Here is a 12,600-nt window from a genome sequence, read left to right on the forward strand (position 1 = left end):
ATTGTGAGCAAATTCGGATGAGGCCGGGAATATTTAGATCCAACGGTGAGGAATGTTAGCTGTTTTGTTGGATCACGCTTGGCTCGGATCCACGACGTCATTAGCTCTGGGCGCCTTGACGTCATTCGTGAGACCCTCACACCGACAATCACCTCATGCCATGTAGTTGCTCTACAGTCAATCTAATAAACATTATCGACCTGCGGGAACATTGACGACCTTGAAACCCATTTACCGTGGTTATTGCGCTTTAAATATGGTATCCAAGCGAACGCGTTTTCCAAATCGACTAGAAATACTAACATTAAGCAATTTGCAACGGCAATTCACCGTTCGGACCATGCCTTTCTCAACCCCCTTTGGAGTATACCTCTTAAGAAAAGATAGGCCTTGTACGAAGCAAGTACAAGCCCTCGTGAGTGTACAATGTCCATCCAAAATTTGGAAGTCCCAATAGCAGCATTGACTCTCGGCACAACGACAGCATCGTACGCCGAGACTCCAGCTTCTATAGACTTAGCAGAGCACAGATAGCGAGCCAACTCGGTGCCTTCACTCAAACCAAGGCCAGCCCCGTATCGAGCAAAAAATGCCAATGAATGATTGCTCTCCCCCAAGAAAATGATCGGGGACCCATCTTCGGGGTGTTGAAAGGCACGCTTAAATTCCACCTCTGAGCAGACCATTGACTCTGAATCAAGTGTCTTGTCCACGATTTCTTTCATTAGAGGCCCATAATCTCGTCGAAGCTTCTCTCTAAGTTCTGAAGACGCTTCTCTTCGAGTTCGTTGGAGCCGCGTTTTAATGCGGAAGGTGGCCGTCCATGCAATCGTCTCGCTGTCAATTGGGGAGAAGAAGCAGCACACTCCTGGCCCCAACATTTGCAAACCCCAATACTCGCAAACTTGAGAAGGAAGGCCCTGCTTGAATTTTGCCGTTCCCCCAATCTGAACAAAGCCTGTATACTTTGGGGGTTGAAATGTCTCCAGACTCTTGACCATTGAAGTTGAGGCTGGCACTGTGGTTTGTGTGGCCATGTCTTGGTCAGCCGGGCGCTCGAATGCTAGAGCTCCGTCTGCCGCAATAAGCAAATCACACTCTAACGTCGTGCTCAAAGGATAGTTTTCCGGATCTGCGCACCTAACACCAACCTCAATCTTACCATTCGGGAGCTTCCGGGCGGCAAAACAGGTGACATTCCAGCGTATCTCATCTGTGATTTCGACAGCATCGATCAAGACTCTACGCAGGTCTTTCATCTTGATACGACTCCTTGCCTCACTTTGACTAACGATTGCAGAATTACAACTCATTATCTCAGTCCAGTCTGAGTTCCATATCTTGAAAGACCCCGTGCGATGACCAGGGCTTTTATAGACCTCTTGAGGCAGCCCTGACTCCTTCAGCCAGGAGACATCTGCTGGGGCGCCATGACCAAAGACCTGGACCTCTTCTTGATCGGCTCGTTGATAAATATGTCTGGTTTCGCTTCCGTATATGATTGTCAGCCTTGGGGGTCTTGGTTTCGAATCCCATAGCTTCCTGAGCGCGATGATGAACGAGAGGCTGGACACATCAAGACCCGCTATCAGTATATGTTTGCCTTCTAAATGATGGGTTTTGACTGGTTGGTCAAGCAGATCCTTCATTTGTGCAGATCCAAACATATCTTGGAGGAGTTGTCGCGCGGGAGTCGTGAAGTTTCCTGGAAAGCTAACCAACGCATCCGGATCCGCACCATGATCTAGAAGCAGCTTTATCAATGGCAAGATTTCCTCATCGTCATGCGAAAGCTTGGAAGACATCTTGATGGTCTTGATGAATGCTTTCCAAGGGGTTGTGTTGTCGTAGGAATCCCAGCGGTTTGGATCGGCGTTACGTTGAAGAAGTAGCTTTACTGCTTTTTTTTGAACAAGGAATCGTTCGTGGCTGAAATCTTGCGCGTATGCAAAATCCATTCGCAAGGCGTAACGTAGAGGAGCTGTGTGATCTGGTTGGCGAGGGTTAGAGTCGCAGTGGAATAGACTGCGTAAACGTAGTGGGGGTTGACTACGTATGTAACTGCAGACATGCGCCTCGGAAGCGTTTCTCATCCAGTGATCTCCGTAGCCAGGCCATTTTCTCCGCCATTCTGTTTCTGCAGTCTCTAGTATGTCATATAAGTCACTAGTATTGACCAATTGGTGTTCTGCTGCCCTGGCGAGGGAAAGGATAGTCCAACAAAGCCAGAACGCCAATTCGTGGTTTCCTTCCGGAGGCAAACGCCGGATCACTGTCAGAGTTGCAGCGCATGGAATCAGAGACCAAGCGTCTCCAAAAGAGGTCAGCGGGTACGTTTCCGTCATTGAACCAGCGATTCCATTGTCGAAAAGATAATCTCGGACTGTACGGTGGTGGTAATTGACCGTATGACCGGAAAATGGGTCGTTTGGATGGTCCTCTGAATGAATTTCCAGTAATCCTTTGGTACGGATGTCGAGATTGTTTCTCAGTTGAATCATTCTTTTGTTGACGTCATCCTCTGACATGATGTTTTGCTGTATTTTCAAGAATTCGGCGACGTTGCCATGATCTAGGATGTCGTCCACAGCGGAATAAATGACCGCAAGTTCACCTTGATCGATCGAGGTCGCTAGCCAAAAGAAGAGGGCTGTCTCCGGTAAGCGCTCGCTGTCTATGGCATTCATCATGTGCCCGAAGACATGTTTGAGATCTTGCGGGAACCTCTTCAGGCGCTTTTTCAGCATGCTAGAATTCTCCCCGTCGAGATGGCCCTTGGTTAGGCTCCGTACAACCAAAATGACCCAAAGAAACACCCCCTCGGCTCGGTTGACTACCTCTGTGGCGAGTTCTTGAGATAAGCCACCATGCAGTGAAATTGATCGATGACTATCAAACTCAATTCGTACGTACTTCTCAACGTCCGTTCTTGTGAGGTTTTCGAGCTGCAGTCGATGCCCCGAGTCATCTAAGAAGGCGTTCCACAACATGTTTGTGGGCCGGCTTGACACGCAGAACTTGATGTGTTCGGAGTCGCAGAACTCCTTCAACGTCAGGAGAAGTTGACCTTGGTTCTCCCCAATCTCGTCTGATTCTTCAAACTCGTCCAGTCCGTCTATGAAGAAACAGAACTTGGTGTTCATCTCATGGCCTCCGTGGCGCAAGATTGATGTCAACGCTCCTTCTAGCTGCGTTCGGGTCCATCCTGTCTCTTCTTCTAAAGGACTCGCTGTCGTAATTTCCAACGATTCCAAGACTTGGACTGTGAAATCAGGCTGAGCTCTGAGAATCTCAAATAAGAGCGTCCTCAGAAGCCCAACGATGGACCTCTGGAGTTTGTTCCCGGTTCTCCAGAAGAAATGCTTCGCCATCACAAGCCTTTTCTTCCCAGCCCACTCTTTCAGAAGCTTTCTGGTCTGTGAATGGTCGAAAATATACTTCATCATCGTCGATTTGCCCGATCCAGCTTTCCCTCTAAGTAGAAACGCACCGCTTCTACTTCGGAGCCACCTTACAAATTCAACTGGCCTTGATGGTTGTGTGCCAGCAACGTCTTCCAAGATCCACGTGAAGGTCGACTCGTAAGGTTCCATTATACTTCGATGTCTTGCTTCGATCATTTTGAAGTGAAGGCTCTCGATCATCTTTAGGTTGGATTCAATGAAGGGTATCCGCTCTTCTAGGCGTTTTATCTTCTGCAGCAGCCGCTGCAGCGAGCCCTTCCCGTCTTGTCCGGTACTTGCTGTATCGGCCTCAGAGCCAGCCAACTGATTGCTGACTGATTTTATCTCTTGCTCCTCTTCTGTGCTGAGTATGTTGTTGGTATAGCCTTTGATGCAATTCACAAGCAGTAGCAGCTCTTTGTCTCCTGTTGCGCCATATCTTTTGGCCACTTTTTCAATCGCCAGTACCCTTTCAATCGCTTGGGACATGTGACAACTACAACTCTGGTTAGCATCCAAATAGTCTATCGACAACAGTAAGATAGGTAAGATGATGGCTGCAAGCTAGGCCCGAGAAGCAGAAGTAAAATGGTTCAGAGAACTTCAAAAGGCGGGGATTGCTAAGAAGTAGGATGACTGACCTAACTCTCTCCTTAATGCTTCCATACACTTTGCGCCGTACCAATTCCATCCGAATAGCGAGATTGGGAATCAAATCTTCACCATGAAATTCAATCAAAAACCTCCTAATGAGACAATTGCTCCTATGAAGGGGCTCGCTAGCTCCATGCAACTGATACGTTCGGTCCACAGCCGCACGCAGGTCGTTGATAATACTTTCGCAATCGGGTATGAGGTCAACCAGTTCATCAGAGTTCTGAAACCGTTCAGTGACTTTCAAACCATACAGGACTCGGTCAAGTGACTCCAAGATGTCGACAACCTCGTCAAATGCCGTCGGACTGTCCCCAGGTAGTGTGTAATCTTCACTACTGACAAGAGACCGAATCAAATCAACACACTGTTCGATGGGCAAAGAAGCTTCGATAGTGTCACAAGCGGCCTGAAATAGGTTGACCTCTTTGGAACCTCCCACAATATTGTAAACCTTGTCCCCATAATGGTCTCCTTGGTGCAGGTGGCCACCCTGAGTCTTTGTGTTTTGGTACACCCGTCGTGAAAGCGGGTGTGCCCCACTGCTTTGAAATCGCGCGGAAACTTGCGCCGTCTCGGTTGCCTTGTTGTGATCTGAAGAAGACATAGCTATCGACCCGTGGTATTGATTTACTCTGTCGACTTCGCATTTCTGAGGCCTTCGCCTGTAGATGAAAACGCTACTTGGCCTGTCATATGTCGAGCTAGGGAGCGATATTTGGAAAGGATGAACGAGACGGCAAAAGATATTGGCAGGCTTTCGGGGGTACATCCTTTGGCGACTGCAGCCGCCCAGGCGAGCAAGGCAACCGTGAGCTCGAACATCCCAGGAAATGGCGCATCATGACATCCATCACTTAAGAGGCAGCCTGGGCTTGGAGCTGACCTCCCTCTCATCAATCATACAGGAATCCGACGGCTGAGATAAAAGTGTTCAGCTTTCAGCCATGGATTCCGAGGTTTTTTTCTAGCTACAATCATAGTCCCTTGAAGTCCAGTCAAACGTACTTGATTAGGCACCGTCATTATTTTGATCTGATTCGTTTCGCTTTCTTCGGATCGTCCTCATCAAGTCTTTGGTTTCCAAAAGGTGTCTCTGCCAATTAGCTCGAGTCTATTCAGAAAGGGGTTCTATTTGCCAGAAAACTTCCCTTCTCTCAGAGCCTTCAAGCTCGCATTGATTCCCTAAAGGATGCAAGGACATGCACAGTCAGACCGGGGTGGAGCCAGCCCACCATCCCACGCGGTTGCACCGCAGCCAATGCCACACTGCAGTGCAACAAACAGACCACTTAGAGAAGCAGTGAAGACACGTCACACCCCGGGTAGCTGATGTTATGATCAGGGCGGCGTTGGGCGACTTAGGCGCCCGGCTGCCTTCCCCTCCCCACCCTCCAAAATGTCAGAGTTCGCGCCTCATCCCAAATTCTCTCAACGATCCCTTCGAGTAGTAGATTTCGACCGAATCTTACCATTTTCTTAGGAGGCAGTTGCCTGCTATTCCGTCCCCTGTCATTATTCGCCGGTTGAAGGATCCCTCGCCGACCGAAAGCCTTCGGGGCCACTTCCAAATCCGTTATGGAGGCCGCTGGGCTTGCCTTGGGCGTGGTCTCTCTTGCCGGCTCTATTTCTGGATCATTCATCTCAATCGTACAATGCTTTGAGTATGTGCAACTTGGTCGCGGGTTTGGAAGGGATTTTGAAAAGGCCCAGATTCGACTCGGAGCGCTCAAGCTGCGACTTACAAGGCTGGGTGTTGTGCTTGGAGTGTTTCCTGAGCCCAACACTGGTCGATTACTGAGGGTTTCAACCAGCCAGGAAAAGGCTGCTCAGGCCAAAAGGCTGGTAGACTCAGTTCTCCAAGATGTTCGGGAGATTGAGCAAAAGTCGAAGAGATACGCCGACGCAAGAGGCCCCGTCATCTCTCCCGAAGAGAAAGCAGTTGAACTCAGCGATATCCATTGTGCGAGCCAATGGCAAGCTTGGAGCTGCCAAGCCAACGATATTGTTTCGACTCGGCTGAAGGGCACGTCGTGGACGAAACGTGCAAAGTGGGCTTGCTATGAAAAGCGACATTTTGACACGTTGCTGGCTGATATCTCTGACGTCCTTGGAATTCTTGAGGCTCTGTTCCCCGAAGCTGTAGACGCCCAAAGGCCTTTGTGTACTACAGAAGTCGAATGGTTGCGAAAGAACACTCAAGGCTCTGCGTCTCTCAGATTGTTTTACGCAGCAATCGCAGAGAACTCCGACACTGTCCTTACACAGGCGGTCAGTGAAGCGATCTCTTCTCAAGGAACGACTCACAAGTACTCTTTTACCGAAGCATCGGAAGATTCGATTGTTATCCAAGGGGATTATATTTCCGAGGGCTTTTCGGGACACGTGCCGATGGATAGACCCGGCCATAGCTATGGCGTCACCATCATCACAGGAGGAACCAAACTCATCCAGGGTGATTCATATGGAAGCGGAGTATTCTTCTGAGAAATATGAAGTGATTGCTCTATCTCACAAATTGCAATGGAAGCTTTCCCTTCGCGGCAGACTAGATCGGGAAATTTGCATGAGGAAAGACTGCGTAGGGCCCAATAAAGAATTCATACCAGGCTTGTGTTAGTTGGAAGGATTGTTTCCATTCAGGAATCGATTGATTATAATCTGAAATAGATTTGATCCAGGTATCATTCTAACTGTAGACAGTGCGTTCATTCCCACTATCATGGTCGAAGGATGTGAACAGAGTTTTGTAGCCTCATTTCTTGGTTGAATCTGAGCCGTACATGTTACCCTGATGAAGAGAACCACCGTCGCATTCAGTGTCCTCAAAGCTGTCTTCTCCAAGGCCTTCTGGTGCTAAGCCGGCAAAATTGGAGTGAATGACGTCGCCTTGATGGTGCACAGTCCCGTCGGTTGTAGTTTTGACGTAGGTATTGCCTTTATTTCGAGCTGGCGGGGCATTCCCCTTGGGACGTTGACCCTGTGAATAGGTGCCGCCTTGATGAGAAGGGCCTTTTCCCCTGGCGCGTCCACGACTGGATTGTGATGTATTACCTCTGCCACCTCTGCCACCCCTGCTACCCCTGCCGCCCCTGCCGCCCCTGTTCGATGCCTGGGAACTGCCCGATGCCTGGGGACTGCCCGGTGTCTGGGGAGCTTTGAGTTGGTCGCCCTGGACTAGCTGACCGTTCGAACTGTTGGTTTGATGGAAACCATGTTTGCCTCTATTTGAAGGATCCTGACCTTGGAAACCTGTCTCGACCTTGGTGCCTTGTTGAACGACACTGTTCTTGGCTCGGGTGCCTTTGTACTCATGTCCTTGCTTCGTTGCCTTGCCGCCGCCCGCCTGAACTTGAGGCTGCGGCTTTTCGTTGATAAAGTGCAAGGTGGCTCTGCTCTTGAGAACATCGCCGACAATACGTTTGTCATCATTGTCTTTAAACTCGAATCCGTCTGCCCTCAACTTCTGCCCCGTCGGGGGGATTTTAGTGATTTCGGAAATCTTCTGCTTGAGGGCAGCGATGGTCGCCCGGCTCTCGATTTCCACTTCTGCTGGTTGGCCATCTCCTGCAAAACGTTAGAACTTCTAGACCTTATTCTCACCAAGCCTTTTTTTGACACTTGAGGAGCTAGGTCCAATTCACTTACCGGTCTTCACGCGCAGCAGAATAGCAGTGGTAGTTGATGTGGCCATCCCTTCGATAGCCCAGTTTTTGATATGTGGATAAACTGGCCAAAGCCTCCAAGTTGCGTTTTCTGAGTTTGAATTCTCAACAATAAATCTCAAGAATCATTTCTTGAGCCACTGAAAAACGAGCCAACGTTCTCCCGAAGGCAGGGAACACGGTGATGTTAGACAACGATCCGTACCTTATGGAGGCGAAACGAACGCATTAATAGGCATTATGTCAACCCACGTGAACATCATGCCTGCCGGCTTCGATGATAAAGAACTAGGCACCAGCCCCCATTTTGAGTTATCGCTGCAACCTTTCAAGTCTTGGCAGAGCCATCACCAACAGGAGTGTGGCATGCTAACGGCAAGTAATTTAACCGGTCAGCACCTGCAGTGTTCATGCGCATCAGCACAGCAAACAGCGAATGTAACCTCTTATTTTTCCCTCCACTGCATCCTGCATCGATCTTATCTCGCGTGACACACAGCACCCCACAAGTACCTCCAGCAGAGAGAGGCATTCACACCTTTTCACCCTCTAGGCCCGGATTCCAGTGATTATCTGTGACTCAAAGAGAAGAAAAGCCACTCAGAATTGCCAAGCCAAAATGGTTCGGGGCTTGCCTAGAGACTGTTACACGACCTGGCAGCTGATCATGCAGTTCTTGCAGCGGCTTGCTTCCTCGGTCTGGACAACTTCGGCCTCTCCGAAGGTCTTGCTGTCAACAGGCGGACTTTGCGCCTTCTTGGCCGGCTTACCAGTTTTGTCAGAATGACCTCATTTACGTAGATACTGTCAGAGGTTTTCTGTCCGTATATGATGTTCGTGTAATGACACCGTCTTCTTCGGCGGGTCTCAGCCGATTTGACTCGGACCGGGCCGGTGGCCCCACATTCCGGCACCGCTGGCTATTTGCTTTTGCCGATGATCGCGGCAACACCTTAGATATCGCGCTGTAGCGACGGCCTACTTCAACGAACACAGCCGCATGGTCTGCAGTTCCAACTTTGGACGTGGTCGGGGTATTCATCGTAGAAAAGATTCCCACACCCAAAACAACACCGCGTTGCGGTCGATGGGCGATAACTAACTTACTGTCTATTCATGAAATGTAGAATGAGGTTGATGGCAGATATTTACACAGCTGGCTTAGAACATTTTCGAATAGGAAGCCAATTCAATGTGAAAACTTCGTATGAGTCAACAACATCAGGTTCACCAATGGCACTGAACTCCATATGTGTCTTGCTGGCCTGGAGACCGTGGTGCAGCAGACAGACCAGAAGACAACAAGGAAATTTCCTCTCGCTAGTCTTCCAGCATTGTCAACTGCACTCAAAATGCTCCCAATTTTCGAAGATTACGAAATCTGCAAATGCGGCAGAAGGCCCTCCGGGCCATCGAGCCCGTGTACTGCCATCGACGGTGCCGTAGCCGTCTCGGACGACCGCCCCACAATACCCCGGACCTCGGACTTCTTGGCAATGCCGAGGTGCGAGGTCGAGGCCGGAGAGACGCACGAAAACGGCAAGCAATTCGGGAGAACACCATTCAAGGCGATGAAATGAGCTAGAGACAGACTTCGCCGTTGTCATCATTCTTTCAAAGCATCGCGTTTGGCCTGGAAGAAAATTCCGTTTCCTTCCATATCAAGAATGCCTGTCTGACATCCAATACCGTGCAAAGGAACTCGACGAATGGCAACTCCAGGGGACATTGACAGGTATCGGCCGAGAACGGATTCCTTTTTCTGCCTAAGGCTAAGCTGTCTGCCTCTTTGACTACCCAACGAGGCATGGCGCCCGCCCCCAGGCATGTCAAAATAAGCGCAAAGGTGGCTTGACATCGTCGAGACACGTGGAATGATGAATCATAGACTTCAGCCGTACGCGCATCAGGGGTCATTGAAAAACGGCTTCGTGCATGGATCTCGATGGGAAATATAAGCCGCGCCCAATAGCAATCGCGATATCGCTGTTGAGGTCGAAATTGGAGGTGCGGTCCGCATAAAATTGCAGCCTCATTGGCGTCTGAACGGCTGGGGCTAGGTTTGATGGTGCATGTGAAGTGCCAGGCCCCCGGTACCTACTGCCATGTGCGTCAAGGGATGAACGCCTACAATGGCATTGGGGGCCCAAATTGTCAAGTCCGTCCCGAACCCTGTTTTTCGATCTGCGTTTAGGTATCCGCCCTGGGAAGATCGCTCATCGTTGACATGTCTGATTGTGTTGCAGACCCTGGTTTCTGGCCGGGAACCTAACCACGATATATACCAAAGCCTTCGTCCGCATCTTCATCACATTCAAGCTCCATCCTTGCTCCCATCATCAACGCACCAGCGCTATTAGGCAGCTCCTCACACTCCAGTGGCAATGAGTTCACAAAGAGGTGAGCAACGTCTTGGGCCTCAACGATATCCCATCTAACATCTTCTTAGGATCCTTCGGGTACACCGACCCAAACTTCCCCCCACCAACAGGCGAATGGGACACGCCCGTGATCATCTACGGCTACACCCCATCCATCGCACTCGCCGGCCTCGCAGCCGCCCTCTTCCTCATACTCCTCCTCATCCACACCGCCCAGCTCTTCCGCCACCGCAGTTGGTACTTCGCGACCTTCCCCGTCGGCCTCCTCTTCGAAATCGTCGGCTACGTCGCGCGCTCGCTCTCCGCCAAGAAGAATCCCTACAACCTCATCTACTTCATCCTCAACTACTTCTTCATCGTCACCGCGCCCGTCTTCCTCGCCGCGGGCATCTACACCATCCTCTCGGCGCTAATCCACCGCCTCGGCCGCGCCTTCTCGCCGCTCCCACCCAAGGTCGTGCTGTGGTTCTTCATCACGTCGGATGTGATTGCGACGATTACGCAGATTTCGGGCGCGGCGCTGATTGGGGTGAAGCAGTCGCGGCGAGAAGATCCGACGACGGCGAATAATATTTTGCTGGGTGGGTTGGCGTATCAGGTGTTTTCGATCGGGTGCTTTGTGATTACGACGGGCATCTTCCTCTTCAGGGCGAGGCATGGGATTAGGGAGCACAGGCTGACGGTCTTTGTGGCGGCGTTTTCGGCGGCGACGCTGCTTGTGTATCTGCGCACCTGCTTTCGACTTGCTGAGACGGCGGAGGGTCTGGGTGGGCATCTGTACTCGAACGAGGTCTACTTCGGTGTGCTCGAGTTCGCGCCGGTAGCGTTGGCTGTGATTCTCTTCGCAGTGTGGCACCCTGGGCGATGTGTTGCCAAGAAAGTCTCAGGAGGTTTGGGGGATATCGAGAAGAGGAGGATTCCGAGTCACGAGTCCGGTCAAAAGTAGAAGGAATCGCTGAGGAATACACATACATGTCTACTCGCTACCTCTAAACTCCAAAGTCCCCGGGTCACCTCCCATGACCTATGTCTGCCATACGCCGAAACCTTAATGCATGTTCGTCATCGCGTCACAACCGCTCCCTTCCTCAACCAGCATGCGATCTAGGCATGCCGATTCCTCTAGCATCAATCACTGCCCACAGACGCTTCTCTAGCACTGTTCCTTCCTCGCTGCACGCCTGTCCAAACGCCCCAAAGCCAGGCACTATCTTGGGCTTCGTCTCGATGAAGCGCCAGCGCGCCTTGATAGTCCATTCGACCAGCTTGCGCATGTCGTACGGTTGGCAGAGCCGCCGCTCCATAGCCCGGCGGACTTTGAGTGCCGAGTCGTACGCCGGCCTGTTGATGGTCGTCTCCACGTCTTTCGCCATAGTTGTGAAGCCCAGCGGGACATCGTCCAGCTCCTTGCACATGGGATAGCGTTCCAGCACCTTCGCCTTCGTCTCGAACGTCAGAAGAAGAAACTCCTCGAGCCACATCTTGGCGGCGTCTTTGCCACCTTCTGCCATGAGATCCTCGATCCCGAGCGCTACGCGCTGCCTCTTATGAAACTTGATGGAGTCGAGCTCAGTGTCGAAGGTGAAGCCGGGCAAGCTGTGGAGCACAGCACGGAGCGGGTGTGGATGACGGTCCGCGGATCTGGTTGGCGAAGATGAGCCGCTGTCGCCGACGAGGAGGCGATCGAGCTCGGATGAGAGCCTGGCATCGGTGGCCCTAGCTTTCCATTTGCCGCTGGATCTCTTCTTCTCGATACCCCCCGTCGATGCCCTCTTGGGCGCGATGGGGCTCTTACTACGATTCGCCTTTTCGCGCTCAACCCATCTAGAATCGCGGGCGTTCTGGCGCTCTCTCCGGGCCCTGGCTTGCTCGATGAGCTCCCGCGGGGTGAACTCAGGTGATGAAGGATGCTCTTTGGATGTGTTTGGTGATGAGGTGCGGGTGATGGATATGACTGATTCAGGGAAGGGCGTCGTAAGACGATGGGTGCTGAGCTGGACGGTAGCGTCGTCTATGCGCATTTCCATGTCGCTTGGCTCCTCGACCAGCGCCATCTTCGGAGCTGGCTACCGGAGGCCGGAGGATGACCGGAGCGGTGGCGGGATGAGGGGAGCGGCCCGGCGTGAGGGGAGATGAGGATGGCGAGTCAGACTACGGCTGATCTGCTGCTCCGCTGTTAGCGCTGCCGTTCGTCGGAAGTGAGAGGCGATGGATGGTCCAACCGCGATAAATGATGCCTGCCAAGAAAGAGCCAAGAAGCAACGACGCCGTCAACCGAAGCCGATAGGAATCGTGTGGGGAAGCGAGCGACAGCGACGTGCGACGTTGAGATGGACAGACTCGGAATGTTTCAGTTACATCGGGGAGAAAAAAGTCAGAATTAAGCTTGCGGGTAGGGCTGCCGATTTGTGGGGCCACCAACCGTTTGCCGGCGTCGAAGGAAGTAACGCGGAAGCA

The 12,600-nt window shown here is 51.5% G+C and overlaps 3 protein-coding genes across 3 annotated transcripts; 1 reads left to right on the top strand and 2 right to left on the bottom strand.

Moving 5' to 3' along the window:
• Window positions 1-7,274: 7,274 nt before the first annotated feature.
• COL26b_008302 (uncharacterized protein) lies at window positions 7,275-7,791 on the bottom strand (the record flags this gene model as incomplete). The annotated part of the gene is made up of 3 exons (XM_053181065.1): window positions 7,275-7,291; window positions 7,341-7,664; window positions 7,746-7,791. 3 exons carry the CDS (start codon window positions 7,789-7,791, stop codon window positions 7,275-7,277), a joined length of 387 nt encoding a protein of 128 aa, XP_053034947.1.
• A 2,355-nt stretch (window positions 7,792-10,146) lies between these two features.
• Window positions 10,147-11,089, top strand: COL26b_008303 (uncharacterized protein; the record flags this gene model as incomplete). Its single annotated transcript, XM_053181066.1, has 2 exons — window positions 10,147-10,162; window positions 10,212-11,089. 2 exons carry the CDS (start codon window positions 10,147-10,149, stop codon window positions 11,087-11,089), a joined length of 894 nt encoding a protein of 297 aa, XP_053034948.1.
• Window positions 11,090-11,231: 142 nt separating this feature from the next.
• On the bottom strand, window positions 11,232-12,197 carry COL26b_008304 (uncharacterized protein; the record flags this gene model as incomplete). Its single annotated transcript, XM_053181067.1, has 1 exon — window positions 11,232-12,197. The coding sequence occupies one exon, from the start codon at window positions 12,195-12,197 to the stop codon at window positions 11,232-11,234; it is 966 nt and encodes a 321-aa protein (XP_053034949.1).
• Between the last annotated feature and the right edge of the window lie 403 nt (window positions 12,198-12,600).

The sequence above is a fragment of the Colletotrichum chrysophilum genome (assembly GCF_026319265.1).
Source record: "Colletotrichum chrysophilum strain AFK26 chromosome Unknown scaffold_72, whole genome shotgun sequence".
In the NCBI taxonomy this organism is placed as follows: Eukaryota; Fungi; Ascomycota; class Sordariomycetes; order Glomerellales; family Glomerellaceae; genus Colletotrichum; species Colletotrichum chrysophilum.